Source organism: Hyperolius riggenbachi, chromosome 3 (assembly GCF_040937935.1).
Source record: "Hyperolius riggenbachi isolate aHypRig1 chromosome 3, aHypRig1.pri, whole genome shotgun sequence".
Lineage (NCBI taxonomy): Eukaryota > Metazoa > Chordata > Amphibia > Anura > Hyperoliidae > Hyperolius > Hyperolius riggenbachi.
Window position 1 is genome coordinate 90,463,997 of NC_090648.1, and position 18,201 is coordinate 90,482,197.

At 42.2% G+C, this 18,201-nt stretch overlaps 1 protein-coding gene across 5 annotated transcripts in view; it reads right to left on the reverse strand.

Moving 5' to 3' along the window:
• LOC137562822 (patatin-like phospholipase domain-containing protein 6) overlaps positions 1-18,201 on the reverse strand; it is a 119,779-nt gene that overhangs the window by 8,775 nt on the left and 92,803 nt on the right. For all 5 annotated transcript variants that reach the window (XM_068274551.1, XM_068274552.1, XM_068274554.1 and 2 more), the window contains 8 exons: positions 16,824-16,940; positions 16,672-16,741; positions 14,545-14,661; positions 14,315-14,463; positions 12,632-12,784; positions 10,306-10,422; positions 8,792-8,885; positions 7,409-7,470 (listed from right to left, as the gene is read on the reverse strand). In XM_068274551.1, the coding sequence (XP_068130652.1) occupies positions 7,409-7,470; positions 8,792-8,885; positions 10,306-10,422; positions 12,632-12,784; positions 14,315-14,463; positions 14,545-14,661; positions 16,672-16,741; positions 16,824-16,940 (879 nt within the window). The remainder of the gene's footprint in view (positions 1-7,408; positions 7,471-8,791; positions 8,886-10,305; positions 10,423-12,631; positions 12,785-14,314; positions 14,464-14,544; positions 14,662-16,671; positions 16,742-16,823; positions 16,941-18,201) is intronic.

Here is an 18,201-nt window from a genome sequence, read left to right on the forward strand (position 1 = left end):
GAATTATTTTATTCTTAATGTGTTTTAATGGGAAAATAGGAAAAAATGTGGGAAAAAATATTATTTTTCAGTTTTCGGCCATTATAGTTTTTAAATAATGCATGCTACTGTAATTAAAACCCAAATGTATTTGCCTATTTGTCCTGGTTATAAAACCGTTTAAATTATGTCCCTATCACAATGTTTGGCGGCAATATTTTATTTGGAAATAAAGGTGCATTTTTTTTAGTTTTGCGTCCATCCCTAATTACAAGCCCGTAGTTTATAAAGTAACAGTGTTATACCCTCTTGACATAAATATTTAAAAAGTGCAGTCCCTAAGGTAACTATTGTGTATATTTTTTTATTGTATTTTTTTTTTTTTTTTTAAATAACAAAAAAAAAAATTGGGGAGTGTGGGAGGTAATGAGTTAATTTATTGTGTAATACAATGTATTTGTATGTGTAAAATACTTTAGGGTGTAGTTTACTATTTGGCCACAAGATGGCCACAGTGAGTCTATTTACATGCGACCTGTAAGCGTCCGGAAGCACGCTTACAGGAAGCAGAAGGAGGCTGGGAGAATCACAATGATCGCGCTGTTTCTAATAGAAGCAGCGGATCATTGCGGGGGCTTAGATCAACGAACGGAAATGGATTTTCCCGTTCATTGATCTCGGGGCGAGCGGGTGGTGGCGTGCACGAGCGGCGGGAGCGCGGACAGCGGCGGTAGCGCGGAAGGTACGGATTTCTCCGTCCCTGGGGGTTAAAAAATGAAAAAAGGGACGGAGAAATTCGTACCGCCGGGGGTAAAGTGGTTAAGAATGGATGGAGTTGTATAGAATTAAGCCTCAGATACTTTTTTTTTTTTTTACAGGAGATTTACAGGAGACATTTTTGGGGAGATAAGATGCCAAGGGTGCCCCTGTCTATGGTCGACAAATGATATTTTTCTAATTCCCCTATTAAAAAAGCAAAGGGAGTTGCGATTGCAGTGGGAAAGAGCTGTCCTTTTGTTTTTGTTTTTTAGATAAGAAGTGTGATGAGCAGGGTAGGTATATTTTTCTAAAGATATTTAATGGGTCAAATGTATACATTTGTGAATATTTATGCACCTAATGGAGCACAGGCTACCTTTTTTAGATCTTTTTTTTAACAATTGGGGAGTTTTAGGGAGGGGTGTTTGGTTTTTGGTGGGGACTGCAATTGGGTCTCTGATCCTAAGATGGATGTATCGTCGGGTACGAGGGCTTTTTCAGCGGTTGCCAACAAATCAATAAAAAGGTCCTTAGAAAGTTTGCATCTAATAGATGTGTGGAGAGCATTTTTTCCTTCTGTGAAGGATTTTTTTTTCCGGGGTTCATAAAGTGTATACTAGGATAGATGTATTATTTTTGGACCAATATTTTTTGGATAGAATTAAAGGGGCCTGTATAGGAAATATTACCATCTCGGATCACGCACGAGTTTGGTTTGATTTGGACCTAATGGTGAGGAATAGACGTAGCTGGCATTGGAGACTCAATTGCAATCTTCTAGATGATGTTGAAATTAGAGATAAGATTAAAAATACATTGGTTGAATATTTTGATATAAATGAAGTGGAGGGCATGGACAGGGGCATAATATGGCAAGTTCATAAGGCTGTGATAAGAGGGATTTTTATTTTTCTGGTAGCCAAAAAAAAGAGAGAGTATAATGAGGAAATTGTGGCTTTATTATCAGAAATTAGAGTGTTGGAATTGGAACATAAAGGCTCTTTGGATCAGGAAGCTCTGGGAAAATGAAATGGGGCAAGGAAAAAATTATCAGAGTTATTGGAAAGCAGATTAAGGGAAAGGAATATAATTTTTTATGTTAAATGGTTTGAATATGCATATAAAAGTGGAAAGTAGCTGGCTATGGCTTTAAAAGGACAGAGGAAGAGTTTGTATATACCTAAGATAAAGGATGCTGGAGTTGGTTTTGAACTGCAGGCACATAGAATCGCGAATATTTTTAGAGAGTATTATTCTTCGTTGTATAATCTTCCTAGAGATGATTCAGGAAATCTTGATAAAAGGATGTGGAAATATTTAGAAGAATCTGGTATGGTTAAAATAACACAGGAAAATAGGGACATAATGGAAAGGGAAATAACTTGTTAATGTTAGCAATGATTAAAGCCATGAAGTTGGGTAAGTCCCCTGGCCCAGATGGTTTTTCTAAGCAATATTTCTCTACGCTTGGGGATGTGCTGGTTCCTCCTATGTGCAGATTTTTCAATTCTCTTAAAGAGGGTAAAGTGCTACCCAAGGAAGTGATGGAGGCACATATAACTGTTATCCATAAGAATGGAAAAGATACGGCCTTATGTCAAAGTTACAGGCCCATTTCATTGTTGAATCTGGACATAAACGTTTTTGCAAAAATATTAGTGGAGATAATTAAACCATGGTTAAGTTCAGTTATTAAAAGGGATCAGGTGGGGTTTGTGCCTGGGAGGGAAGGGAAGGATAATGTGGCAAGCGCAATGGCATTATTTGAGTGGTCACTAGTGAGGGGGATCCCGATGATGGCTCTGTCGACGGACGCTGAGAAGGCATTCGACAGGGTAAATTGGGATTTTATTATGTCAACTTTAAGATATGTGGGATTTGGAGATAATATGTTGAGTTGGGTTGATGCATTATACTCTAATCCAACAGCGGGGGTGAGAGCGAATGGTGCCCTGTCGGAGGCCTTCTCCCTGTCTAATGGGACGAGACAGGGTTGCCCTATGTCTCCCATTATTTTTATTTTGACGTTAGAGTTTTTTTTGTGTATGGTTAGGAAATCTGTGGATATCCATGGAGTAGTAGTTGGAGAAAAAAATGCATAAAATGTCGGCTTTTGCGGGTATTTTATTTTATATTTCGGAGCCACTGGTGTCACTGCTTAACCTGATTAAGGAAATTGAGAGGTATGGGATTTTTTTCAAATTTTAAGATTAATGTATCTAAATCTGAGGCATTTAATGTGTCATTGGCCCCAGTGGTTTTGAATTTAGTAAAGAGTAATTTTTCGTTCCCTTTTAGAAAAGATGCAATTAGATATTTGGTAATAATGTTACCTAGTGATGTGACAAAATTGTATGGTCTTAATTATGTCCCATTCAGGGGCGCTTCTAGCCTTTTTGTCACTCTAGGCAAGAAAACCTGTGGCGTGGCGCCCCCCCATTGGGTGACAATCTACAATCTACGGCGACCCCCCCCATACATGCACACACACACACACACACACACACACACACACATATATATATACACACACACACACACACACACATATATATATATACACACACACACACACACACACATATATATATACACACACACACCACACACCACACACACACACACACACTGCAGATAACATGTCCCTCACAGTTCAAATGCAGATAACTACAACAACAACAAAAAAGAGCATTTGTAAAGTGCTTTTCTCTCTTAGGACTGAAAGCGCATAAGCATAGCTCAGACCAGTAATTGGATGATTGCTAAATTGTGGTACAGATGAAGCATTCTATAAGTCTGCAAATGCCAGGGGAAACACATGGCTTTTAAGTCTGGATTTGAATTGCCCCAGGGATGGGGCTGTCTTTACTGAGTGTGGTAGGGAGTTCCAGAGGGTAGGGGCAGCATGACAGAAAGCTCTTGCTCCAAAGGTTTTGAGGTGCACTATGGGAATTACCAAGTTTATGGAATCTGCTCATCTGAGGAGAGGTGTGGAGCAGTTTCAACAAGTCCTTCATGCATCCAGGCCCAAATTGTGTAGGGATGTAAATGTTTAAATGGTGTATTCTCTATTTTACAGGTAGCCAGTGCAGTGAGTGATGAAACTGTGGCGAGGCTGGTTTGTTAGTAATATGGCAGCAACATTCTGTACTAGTTGCAGGCAGTCCCCACAGATCAAATGCATATATTATGCCCCGTCCCATAGATAATATGCAGACAACTTATCCCCCACAGATCCAAAGAGGATATCCTGCACATCATGATAACTGACAGTATATACATTGGCAAAAAAGGAGTTAAGGACACCACTTGAACTTTACCAAAGTGCTCAGTAGCCCTTTCTTTGCCAATGTGTGTCCTGGAGTGCAAATACTAAAAGGTCCCTCGGTTTGGAAGGGCTCACGTCACTGGCATGGTTTTACTCCCCCTCCACCATTCATGGCTCTGACTGAAGGTGAGTGAGTGTAGAATGCCCGGTCTACTCCACTCCACCTGTATGTGAGCTTTCCCACCTGCCTGTGCACAATAGTCGCTGCCGGAAGCGTTTAGTGATGCTATTGAAGTATGCATTGCCAGAACGCTCCCAGTTGCAGCTGCAGTACACAGCCGTGCTGGAGTGCTGACTATCAGGGAGTGTGGAGTGGATGGGACATGCCACTCGCCCAGCTTCCATTCAGTTATTTTCAGTCAGAGCCATGAACAGGGGCAGACAGCTGGGAAGTTCCTCAGAGCGGCACACAGCGATTATGAACTGCGCAGGCATGAGTTTCAAACAGCATCTGTGCAGAAAGCACCCATGAACAAGCGCTTGCTTTCGCTGTGTTCGCACAGTGCATAACTGCACCTGCACAGTTCTGTCATGCAGTGACACTGGGGAGGGGCAGGGTACCCCGACAACAGTAAGCAGTGCCAGCACACTCAGGAGGCGGTTATCTAGCCCACCATGGGCTTCATTCATTTGTCAGGTTTCTCAGTTAAGGGTACTTCAATATTTTAACTTGTGGATCAGGGAGAGAGAGGTAAACTGGGGGGGGAAACATGACAACCACTGCTGGGGGAGGGGGTCAGAGGGATTAGGGTTTAGCCCCACCAGTTAACAATTCACATTAACATAAATAAAATACATATAAAAAGCCATAGCTTTGCATGCTCTGCCCAATACTCCCCAATACCTCAGTAGTACAGCAGGGTGCAAAGTGAGATACATACTAATGTGCCCAAACGTCCCATGCAGGCTGGATAGCTAGGGAGGGAGGAGGCAGAGCTGTGTCATCAGCAGAGCCAGCACGTAGTTTATGTGCTGCTGTCTGTGAGAGGAAGAGCTGGAATGTGTAGGTGGCGACAGGGGTGGGGGGGACATCAGAGACGAGAGGAGCCTCAGACTGGAGCTGGGAACAGCAGGAGCACTTCAGTAGTGCACGTGTGTCACTCTGCTACATACAGCAGCTTCTGTTGCTTATGTCTCCCCATTGCCTTTCCTGCAGCCTGTATCTTACCAGATCCTGCACCTGATTCCTCCTCTCCAGGGCAGACTGGACGGCTAATCTGATGCATGGTAACTTCAGGCAGCACTTTTCAGTCTATGAGCGCTGGACCCCCGAACTCACACTTTCCCCACACTCTGACTTGTGACTCAGGCAGGGCGAGTTGGCCAGAGCTGCACTGCTAATTATCTCCCTAGCTCTCTCTATCCTTGCCATTTCAATAAGCAGGCAGTCGGACTGCCAAAGCAGTTCAGGTCATAGCCTCGCTAGTTCAGTAGAACCTGCTACCCCGAACTTCCGTGTGGTGGGGGGCGGAGCAACATTGCATAGTTTTTTATTGGCCCAGAGGGAAGGGGTAGGAGGGGCAGATCAAATTTGCTCTGTATCTATTGGTGGGAGGGAGAAGGCACAGCTACAGCGTTGTAGAACTAATGGATGCCGACATGATTTTAGTGTGTCAGGCCGGCGCACTACAAGATCCAGCAGCCACCGCGCCCTGACAGTGAACGGCGCTCCAGGCAGAGGTTTGGGCTGCCTTTGCCTTCGGGCGCCCCTGGTCCCATTACTCAATTCAATTAAAAAAGATCTGGAGGGGTGGGAAGAGGTTTTCATGGTTTGGGTGTATAGACATTATTAAGATAAATGTATTACCTAGGTTGGTTTTCTGTATGTCTATGATTCCGATCTGTGTACCTGCAGTTTTTTTCAGGTCCTTGAAATAAATATTTATATGATTTGTATGGCAGGAGAAGTTTTCGAGATTAGCATATGGAATTTTGGTCTGTCTTAAAGAAAGAGGGGGTTTAGGGTTTCCTGATCTGAAAATGTATTATAATGCATGTGTTCTGGTCAGACTTTTTTATTGGACGTATGGGGAAGGTGTGAAAAGTTGAGTTAATATTGAAAAAAAATTGACTGGGTTGGATTTGGCAAAGGTTTTTTGGCTTCCGGGGTTGTCTAGAGAGCTGCCAAAATTAACTCCCTTTTGGATTAAAAATATAATTAAGGTTTGGGATGGAATTAATAAAAGATGGGGTCGGTCTGGGGGGGATTTCTCTTTTGTCACCATTGGAGGGTTTCTCTTTTTTTCCACCAGGTAAGGAGAAAGGTTTTCTTGGATTATGGGGGTATGGAGGAGGGGTGGTTTTGAGGGATATTTTGAAGAATGGGGAAATTAAATCTTTAAATGAGTTGCGGGAGGAATTTGGGTAGTTCCCATTGGATTTTTAGAGACATGCACAGTTGAAGCATTTTTTGGCGGAGAAGGAGAGAATCTCTTATTGTAGGGCTGAATTAACTGAGTTTGAAAAGTTATTTGTTTTGGAGGCACCTCCGGTACATCTAGTATCGTTCCTGTATAGAGAGATGAATCGGATGGGAAATGGGAATTTTCCTGGTTATTTGGATAGATGGGAAGAGGACATTGGCATCTCTTTGGATAGTAGTCAGAAAAGGAAGATCTGCATTCTAGCTCATGCTACGTCTGTAAGTTCTAGAATAAGGGAAATTAATTTTAAGTTGTTATCCAGGTGGTATAGGATCTTCCGTTTAAAATAACTTTCATCATTCTGAAACTGAAAAAGTACCAAAAAGTATATGGAAAAATTGCAGTTAATGGCCTTGTCATTAACTGCAGTAGTGTGTAGTAGTGTGTAGTAGATAAAAGCAATCAGATTCAGACAAACTCTAGAGCAATGAAAGCTTGGTTGATCAAAGGCAATGCACACCACTGACATTAAACGGAAGGTCCGAGCACCTGAAAAATAAAAAATACACTTCCCTTGGGCTTCCTCCAGCCCCTTGCAGCTGTCCTGTGCCCTCGCCGCAGCTCCGGTTGCTCCCTATCCCCTGCTGTGCAGAAGCCGACCTCGCCAGGTCGGCATCTGTTTGCGCTTCAAAATGCAGCTCACTGAGTTGCCCTGACGTCATCCGGACTGTACTGTCCAGGCGCAGAACTACTGCATCTGCACAGAACAGTCCAGATTATGTCAGCGCGACTCTGGGAGCTCAGTGGACATCTTGCACCGCAGGGGGGCGGAGCTGCGGCGACGGCACAGGACGTCTGGCGGGGCTGGAGGAAGCTCCAGGTAAGTGGAATTTTTTTATTTTTCATTTGCTCAGATGTGTCCTTCAACAATATGTAATAAGCTCATTAATCTTGTATCTCTGCAAGACTATTCACTTACTGTCTCACAGGTGTCAGTCTTGAATACAGCATCAGGCTTGTCTTCGCTCAGTGAACATTCCTCTGGAATTACAAAGAGGTCACAGCAACTTAAAAGAACACTGTCATGAAAATCCAAAAATGTTAAATATATGTAAACATATACAGCTAAGAAGTACGTTCCTTCCAGAGTATAATGAGCCGTAAATTACTTTTCTCCTATGCTGCTGTCACTTACAGTAGGTAGTAGAAATCTGACAGAACCAACAAGTTTTGGACTAGCCCATCTCCTCATGGTGGGTTCTCAGGGTTTCCTTTATTTTCAAAAGCACTTCGTGAATAGCAGTCCAACTGCCAAAAAACTGTACGGTGAGCAGGGAGGATGGCTAGCATCTTTATATAAATCTGTTTTTAGGGAATGTCTTTATAAAGAATAAAGGCCATGCTGAGAATCCCCTATGGAGAGATGGACTAGCCCAAAACCTGTTGGTAATGTCAAATTTCTACTACCTACTGTAAGTGACAGCAACTTAGGAGAAAAGTAATTTATAGTTCATTTTACTCTGGAAGAAATCTACTTCTTATTTATATGTGTTAACACCTAGGTTCTCAACGTGTGGTACGCGTACCCCAGAGGGTACTTTTGATGGTTCCAAGGGGTACTCGGGCTTGATATACTTAACCAAAGATAACACATTTAGAGTTTTAGAAAATGATAAATGTTAAACAACACCAAATTAGTATTTTAGCTAATTAAAAGTAGTGATGGTCAAGTGGATGCATATAACTTCGAGTTAATGCAAATATACGCAAATTTTTCAGAAAATTTATGCAGCTTGGAAATGAACCAATCAAATCCTGCTGAGGTAAAATTCGATTGGTTCATTTTCAAGCTGCATAAATTTGCAAAAACATTTGCATACATTAGCATCAATTCAAAGTTATTTGCATCTACTTGACCATCACTACTTAAAAGCAATAGTAAATGCTTGGAAATTGTTCAGAACCAATTATCATGTACTAGGATTAAATATATATTTGTCAAGGGGTACTTGTGATAATGTTTACTATGCTAGGGGGTACTTGGTGAGTACATGGTTTTAAAAGGGGTACATATCAATAAAATGTTGAGAAACAATATATTTTAAATTTTAAGATTTTCGCGACAGTGATCCTTTAAAAGACGTTTGACACAGTCCTGTGAACGTTCAGGACACCTCTCCAGTACCACAAGTGTGTCTAACATGATTTAACTATGATCATCAGACTGTAGTGTACCAGGACAGAACAGAAGCACCTGAATATGACTTTAGAATTCCTCAGGTATAAAAAACAGGGGAATTCCAGGGCAGAAGTTGTCATCTATTTGTAGGAAATAAGACATTTGCTGCCCACTTCTACTCACCTGCCTTGTAGCTTGTAAACCCAGGTCTGCTGCAGGCTGGTTCAATGCGAGCTACGATTTCTGCCAGGTCCGTAAAGTCAGACAACCCTCCAGTCTTTATAAAGAGAGCAGATGACAGCATCACATTTCTTCAAACAATGTGAATATATATATAAGCAAAGCTGAACAAACTTTGGCCCCCAACCTCCCCAGTACACAGATGACATCAGGTGTCGCCTTATCGAGGCACATACTGGCTTCAGTTTGATTCTGTACAAAATATTTGACTTAATCAAGTTGATCAACACATTAACTACTGCTGGGCACTTGGTACATCTGACCCCGCCGCAGAGTACGGGGTTGATTCACAAAGCTTACTTACACTGAGTGATCAAATTATTAGTGACACCCATTATTTGAAAGTAAACCAGTCTAACGGTGACGTAAAGAGACGTAACAACACAGAGTTGCTTATATATGGAACGCTCAGTTTCGGACGACGTAGTTATCATGGAAGTTGATGTAAAATGGGTAAGACAAAAGATTGAGGCTGGTTTTACACTGCAAACTGGTGGTAGATACATTTTGAGTAAATAAGTAAGGTGAGATAGATCAACAGAAAATCTTTGTGAATCAGCCCCTTAAAGGACACCCGAGGCGAAAATAAACTGATGAAATAAACGATTGTATCTATCTTTCTTCTCCTAAAAATGACTCTTTAAGATATTCCACAGTGTTATTTTTTGTTTAAATCTACTTTTTAAAATGTAACTTTTTAATTGTTTTTGCTGAATGACACATTCATTGAAGTATGCCAGAACTAAAACCTATGACCTACTGACCCTTTATATCTCTTTCCTGCTCTCAGAAGCCATTTTCTGCTAGGAAAGTGTTTTATAGTTGGAATTTCTTATCAGTAAGGGTCACACTGTAGTCACTTCCTGTCTGAATCAGGACTGAGTCAGCCACTTACATACCTGATATTTAATTCTTTCAGGCAGAGAAAGGAAAAAAAGGAACACAGCCTAGTTATTTGTGTGCTAGGCACTGTACATACCCATGTCTATCTCATCATGCCACATGTCACCTCGGATATCCTTTAACTGACAGTGAATAGCTACTATTTTATATAAAGGAGCTGTTCACGCTTGTCAGTCAGCAGTGGTTCCAATCTGATCCATTGCGGTAAACGGGCTGCACTTCTGTGCCACCAGCAATAATCCCAGGATGCGTTCTCCATGTAGTCTATGGAGGTAACGCATCTGCTGTACAGAAAGTACCACAATACATTTTTTGCAGCAAACGCTAAATTCAAAAAGGCTGAGCAAGGGCTAGGTGTTTACACCAGTCTACAGACACATTCAGACCCATCAACTTATATGGAATCCAAACCATTTTTCAATCTGGCAATTCAAAACTCAACGAGAGCCTTTCTTGTAGAGTCTCTGTTATATTCATTCAGTGGTGAAGCTCACTCTGAAATATGTAAATGTTAGAAGATTTTGCTTCCACCAGCGCTGAGATGTCACACTTACTCCTCCTTGGTTCCGTTCATCAATTTCAGGGTTACCATTATCCTGCAGCATCTTCTCGATGACATCACCGCGGCGCCACTCGGTGAATATCAGCTTGCCATACTCGTAGCCCACGTGCTGCATAAAAGTTACATAAGTCACATGTTACTGTATTATAATGGAACACAACTCAGAGGTTTACAACTGGACAACACCTTTTGTTCTAGAAAATGTTTTACCGCTACTATACTTGTAAAAGATAGAGGAAAAGGAATAACAGTGGCTTTGCTTAAGACCTATACACACGCCAGATGAACCTCGGCCAAGGTGGCCGATAACGACTGCCCCTGCCAAGAATCCAGCGTGTGTATGGCAGCCTCTGATCCCCCCCCCCCCCCCCCCCCACTGCTCAGTCAGTGATTCACTTGGTTGATCACTTCGGCCAGGCGACAGGAAATTACATTGTTCTCCCGACTTACCTCCGCCCGACCTCACTCCCATGCAGCTCTGACCTTCAGCATAGACCCACTGCTGCTGCATGGATGCATTGCTGGGCAGCCACATTTTGATGCATCTATATAGCATGGGGTCCACGAGCTGTTGGCCTAGTGATCGCATTTGATCTCTATGGGCGGCAGCCATTACAGTTGTCCATGAATCTTAAAGCTAACCTCCAGACTAAAAATCTACTCAGCAGCACTGAAAAGGCTTGGTGTTTGTTTAACAGTTTCACAGCATCAGAACTTTTTTTTTCTTATAGAAGTCTCATTTTTAACTACATTTTAGCTAAGCTCCGCCCCATCAAAGAAAACTGCCCGGGTTTTTTTCCCCTGATGCTGTGCAAAGCATGATGGGATTTCCTATGTTGTTATTAACGTTGCCTAGCAACTGGGAGGGGTGATCAGGACACAGGACAGTTGGAACTGTGTCTCATGCTTCCTGTCACCTCCTTTCAACCAAACATATGTCTGTCCTCATGAAATCACAAACCTTTGCCTGTTCTTTTAAAACAGGGTGGGTAAGAGATTATATTACCTATCTATTTTAATTAACATAACTAATGTAACTTAATGACAGTATGTTTGTTTAAGTTAAAGTTCCTCTTTAAAGTGAACCTCCGGACTAAAAATCGACTCAGCAGCACTGAAAAGGCTTGGTGTTTCTTTAACAGTTTCACAGTATCAGAACTTTGTTTCTCTTATACAAGCCTCATTTTTAGCTGCACAGAAGAAAACTGCCCGGGCTTTTTTCCCCTGATGCTGTGCAAAGCATGATGGGATTTCTGATTTTGTTGTTCTCGTTCTGCTGTTTTGGCGCATTTTTTTTTTTACATTTTGAATTTGACATTTGAAGCCTAGCGTGTGCAGCTGGGAGGGGTAATAAGGACACAGGACAGTTGGAACTGTGTCTCCTGCTCCTTGTCACCTCCTTTCAACCAAAAAGATGGCTGCCCCCATGACAAAGATGGCAGCCCCCATGAATCACAAACATTTGCCTGTTCTTTTAAAACAGGGCGGGTAAGAGATTATATTACCTATCTATTCTAATTAACATAACTAATGTAACTTGATGACAGTATGTTTGTTTAGGCTGAAGTTCCCCTTTAAGGCCAAGTATAGGTGACTTAAGGGGGTTAAAAGAGTGCACAAGAGAGCGCACTAGTGGTGGACGTGAGTTTCACATCTAGGAACCTTTAGAGTAGCTAGTTTGGTTGTGAGACTCACGCCCAGGAGCTTTAACCTGCTGCCCAGGGGGGTTAGGAGAACATGGAAAAGGGGTGGCTTCATATGGAAAAGTAGGGTACCAATGAAAAAGGGAGAATGCAAATGAGGGACAGCACATGGAAGAAGCGAGCTGCTGTCCAAGGATGCTGTGTATGAAAGAGATGAATTACTGTAGATGGATGTTACCTATAGAAGAGAGAGTTGCACAAGGAATGGGCGAGGGGCTGCTGCACATGGAAGATGAAAACTAGCCTGGGGAAAAAAAATATATAGCTCCAGCCTTGGATCACATGAAGTCCTCTGCTGCGCTTCTCCTCAGAGCAAATAGCGGAGCATCTGACATGCAGATCGGGCTTATGGTTTTCTATGAGAAATATGTCTGCCCTCAGCTAGTCTAGTTTTTGCATAGCATTTATAGGACCACCAAGGTAATAAGGGCTCCTGCTTTGTGCAGCTAATTACTCATTTCTGGGCAGAAGACTGTGACGCACTCATCTCTGCATGGAAGCAGCTAAGCAAGCTGCAATCATGATAGCCATTAACCCTTGCAATGTACAGAAGTGATCTGAAAGGATTGGGTTTTTTTCTCATTAAAAACTTAAAACTGCTCATGAGAAACCTACAAATACTTCCTGGAATCGTCGGAAATCCGTAGTGTTGAATCGCTGCACTGGGGGGCACAGATACTCGCAGTATCCACTGAGCTTTACCATCTGCAGCTGGCGGACACAGGACACATAGGACAGGCGGGACTGCAGCTCTGCCATTTCAGGGATCTATGGGTAAATATCAGACACAAATTATAGCATAGCACAATACACAATGCTACAGTGATCAGAGGAAATACGGCTTACCTTTAATTAATTAGGTACTGCTTATATTTCTCAGTCTTCCTTATTCTAAGGATCACTGCCATTAAGGTGTTTTTACCCTTACAGACCAGAGCAATTTTCCCCTGTCAGCGCTTCTCCCTTTCATTCTCCAATAACTTTATCACTACTTATCATCCCAAAATGATCTATACCTTGTTTTTTCTGCTATTAATTAGGCTTTTTGGGGGTAATATTTTTTTCAGTAATTATTTTACTTTCTATTTATATTAAAGGGGAAACAAGAGGAAAAGTGAAAAATACACTATTACTCCAATTTCACCCCTATAGTTTTAAAATAAACAATGTTACAGTAAACAAAAGCCACACATTTTATTTGCCTATTTGTCCAGATTATTACAATGTGTAAATTATGTCCCTAGTACAATGTATGGCAACAATATATTATTTTGAAATAAAGGTGTATTTTTTCTGTTTTGTGTTTTTCAGTACCCAATCAATAATTTACTAAAATAACAGTAATATACTCTCATGACATGCATAGTAAAAAAAAAAAAAAAAAAAGCCTGAGTCCACGAGTTCCTAACATAACTATTTATGTATTTTTTTAAGTGTTTTATTTTGGTAACTATGGGGGGCAGGGGAGAGGTTTATTTTATTAATTTATATAGTGTAAAATGTGTGTTTTTTTTTTTTTACGACCACACACACACACTATTCTGTGTGGTCTGAAAAGAGTTCAACGCACAAAGGCAATGTTATTACAGCACAGATCATTGGTTCTCATTGAAGCCAATGATCTTTCCCTTACAGGCACTTTGATTGGCTCAGGGAACACATGTTCCCGTTCCACTCAAAGATGTGTCAGTCTCTGCGGGTATGCATGACAGCGGCAGCACTGAGAGACTTATTAAAATGGCCATTAGCGGAGCAAACAGGACATTTTAATACCAACATCGGTCCTGTATACAGAAAAAGCACCATGCACAAGATAGCTGTGTGAAATGTGAATTGTTTAGGGAGTGCAAGTAGCCAAACCGTTTTGAGACAATTTCACTTGCAGAGAGAAAAAGAGGCCTTGCACATCCCCATTAAAACTTCACTTTTAATTCAATTCAATTCCAGTAAAAAAGGCATACTTTACATATCCATATTGTATAAAGAGAGGTACAGGCAGTTTGAGGGAGGTCCAACATCGGTCCTGTAGCGGTTAATATTTGTACCATTGCAAGAAGAAATGTGTATAATTGTGCCAATCCAAGGCAATCTACTGGGCCCTTATTAAAATCATCGAGTTCTTTTCAACAAAAGATGAACAATTATCTCCCAGGAGAAAACTTTGGAGAAAAAGTGAATTGAATTACTGCCCTGGTCCTCCTGTCATCCCAGAACCAAAATGGGTGCTCACTCTTAAACTGGGTCCCTTGTAATATATGGAAAGCTAGATTAAGTTTTTATACCCTTTAGATCAGTTACCTTAATTTTATCCCCCCAAGGTGTGAAGCGCTTCCATAGAAGCCACCAGCCAGAGAGCGTGTCTCCATAATTGTAGGTATCCCATTCTTCCTGCCGGCCAACATCTACCGCCAGAACGGTCCGAGCGCCCAGAGAATGGGCGACATCCGCTGAAATCACAGAGGCAAGGAGCTAAGAATCAGGCAAAGATGAACTAAACAACTAAAGCAACACCCTAATAACTGGCTGACCTGGGAGGTTATTCACATAGCATCCATCCAATAGGAGATGAGAGTCCTGAGGGTCACAGAGGGGTGGTAGGTAGGGGGTATAGGAAGTGCTGGCTCGAACATACCGCCACAGGGTTCCTGCAGGAAGATAATCATTAAAAAGGTAAACCGCCTCTGAGAATTTCCCTGAGGCCTGAAACCCACTACAAATCATTAGCGTAATCGCCAGCATTTTTAATTAGCATTTTGTAAGCGATTTCATGAGCGTTTTCTGTCAATTTTGGTAGCGATTTTAAAAAGTGTAAGCTTTTTGCCAGCGATTGTGATAGCGATTTGCGATTAGCGTTTTTAATTCTGATTGGTCCTTTCAAATTATTATTATTTTTTTTTTACAGTTTAAAATCGCACACAAAATCGCTATGTGCAGCGATTCATGAGCGATTGGCCAGCGCTTCAATACTTTACATTGAAACACAAATGATCCCAAAATGCTGCATGTCCTGCGATTGCGATTTTGCTAATTGCAATCGGTGCTATGGAATTTGTTACATTTGTTTACATTGGCAGAACGTTTAGGGGAATCGCTAGTGATTTAACCCTCCTGGCGGTTTGGCAAAATCCGCCAGGGGGCAGCAAATACGTTTTTTTTGTTAATTTTTTTTTTTATTTTTTCATGTAGCGAGACGAGGTCTCGCTACATGATAGCCGCCGGCGATCGGAGATCAGGAGATCCCGTTCAAAGAACGGGATCTCCTGGAGGGCTTCCCCCTGTCGCCATGGCTACGGGGCGGGATGACGTCACCGACGTCATCGATGTCGTGACGTCAAAGGGGACTCCGATCCACCCCACGGCGCTGCCTGGCACTGATTGGCCAGGCAGTGCACGTGGTCTGGGGGGGGGGCGGCTGCGGCGACGCGTATAGTGGCGGATCGGCGGGTAGCGGCGGCGATCGGGCACTGCACGCAGCTAGCAAAGTGCTAGCTGCGTGCAGCAAAAAAAAAATTATGCAAATCGGCCCAGCGGGGCCTGAGCGGTGCCTCCCGGCGGCATAGCCCGTGCTCAGCACGGGCTTACCGCCAGGGAGGTTAAAAAGCTACCTAAACCCTCAAAAAAGTGCTCTAGTGGGTTCCAGCCCTGAGTCCTATTTAGGAACTATTTGTTGGATCATGCTACAATGCACAGGGCAGGAGTGCATGTGCCATTTCTCCAGACTTTCTCCGCACCATCTCGCTGGATGTCGTACATGCCACACCCCACACACTATCCAATCAGTGCCGCGGCCAATCATAGTGGGGCAGGGAAGGAGGGAGCATGTGCAGAGAGGATAGACGCAGCGCCATGGCTATTCGGCGCGGGGCATGAGGGGAAGTGTGCAGGAAAGAAGGACACACACAAGCACAGAAGCCAACTTGGAAATTGTTTATAGAAACTGGAGGAAAAATAAGCAAAGCTTGTGCCGATGGTATGTACATTTCTCCAGTCTAGTGTACATGGGCCTTTTTGCAGAATACATTTTGATCAAGTTTTATTCAGCAGTGCACAGCAAAGATAAATAAAAATGTTAAAGACAAGACATATCACAATCCAAAAATGCTGAACACATCCAATATCTTTGTCCCTAAAGTCAGATATGTGTGCAGTACACAGAATATCAGTAGTAAACGTTAACACGTACATGGGCTCTTTGTCGTTAGTTTGCTCTGAGTTTTTGGTCAGTTTGAGAACATTTAGGCTTTTATCCTACTGTAAAAAAACAAAAACAAAGTTCACAAGAAAAAAATACATGTTTTGTCTGTGCATATACAAAGTCCCATTGTCCTGAATGGTCAGGAAGGCAACTGCACAAAAAAGAAAACCACATGCAGCGATACAGGGGTCTATACTACAGATCAGATGTTTTTGTGGCTACACTTGTTATGGGTGTGATGATCATGATGGCCGCACTTGTTTTATGACCCTTGTGAGATGGGCCCCAAGGCCATGAAGGGCACCAAGGTGAGGCAAGGGAAGAAATGTGCACATGGGGGGGGGCATCAAAGTTTTGCTGAGGGTTTCCATGTATAGTATGAAGACAACATAAATCCCAACTAAAATCGACCTGACCAGATGAGATTGAATTGGGTTAAGTCCAAGAAACGATCTCTCACCTTCTCTATGGACCCGCATTGAAGAAGAGCTGATATCTGTTGTGATGCAGAAATATGGCAGCCACAAGTCCTGCAATACAGCACAGTGACAGACAAAGTGAACTAAGATAATAAGAAGCAAACAGGATACGCAGAATAAGCAATCACTTTACTTGGATTTGTTTCTCTCCGAAGAGGCTGATTAAAGTTCTGTTGAACGCATGGCCTGACAGCAAGGAAGTGATGGGGTATGTGAGGTCCATTGCTGTCCGTACAAGAGAAGACATCATCTAATGGCAATAAACAGAGATGTAACTGGTTAAAAGGGAAAATAGTAACAATATAGCTCCTTAAAGATGAACTGTCACAAAAATCTTAAAATTTAAAACACATACAAATAGGAAGTACATTTTCCCAGAGTAAAATGAGCCATAAATTACTTTTCTTCTATGTTGCTGTCACTTACAGTAAGTAATAGAAATCTGACATTACTTACAGATTTTGGACTAGCCCATCTTTTCATAGGGGGGTTCTCAGGGTTTTCTTTATTTTAAAAAGCACTTAGTGAATGGCAGTTGCTCCGTCCAACTGCCAAAATAGTGTGCAGTGAACAGGGAGGCTGGCCAGCATGTTTGTATTAATAATTTTCAGGGAATGTCTTTATAAATATGCTGAGAATCCCCCAAGAAGAGATGGACTAGCCCAAAAGCTGTTGGTAATGTCAGATTTCTACTACCTATTGTAAGTGACAGCAACATAGGAGAAAAATAATTTATGGCACATTTTACTCTCGAAGAAACGTACTTCTTATTTGTATGTTTTTCAAATTTTAAGTGTATATATGCAGCAAGTGGGACAAACAGATATTGCTAAACGAGAGAGTCACACAATGCAATGCAAAGCTAACTTTTCTTTTCGATGGGTGACCGACTGGGAGTTTTTATCTCCTCAGATTTAAAAAAAAAATGTTGATCTTAATTTTGCCCCCCTAGCAGCTTCCTTGATCCGAGACCTAGAATCCTGGGAGATAAAACACATTTATCCTGACGTATTGCCTCGATTAAAATGAACCTCTTACCTCGATTTCTTTATGTCTGTCAAGCTCTTCCAATCTTTCTCCCAAAACAATTTACAGCAAACATCCAAGAACACGTAAGCAGATTTGTGGGGAGAAAACAGAAGCCAAGGCTTAAAATGCCCACTCTCACACTACCTAAAATGCTAGGAGGCGCGGGATTACCTGATTTTTACAAATACCACCAAGCTGCTGTCCTTAGCCGCTTGTCTGATTGGTGCGATGCCTCAACACCCAAACACTGGGTCCACATAGAACAGGCCCTACTTTCGCCGGATATTGCCACTGTTCCCGGGATAGTGGACACTGACTTACGGAAACAAGAGGCCTCCAACCTGCTGATTTACGCCACTACTGAAATGATGAGACTTCTCATGAGACAGAACAAAGCCTCCTCTCTGGTAGGCCCAATGATAGCAATCAATCATAACCCTACCTTTCCTCCTGGCTGTTGCTCATCATTCCCGAGTAGATGG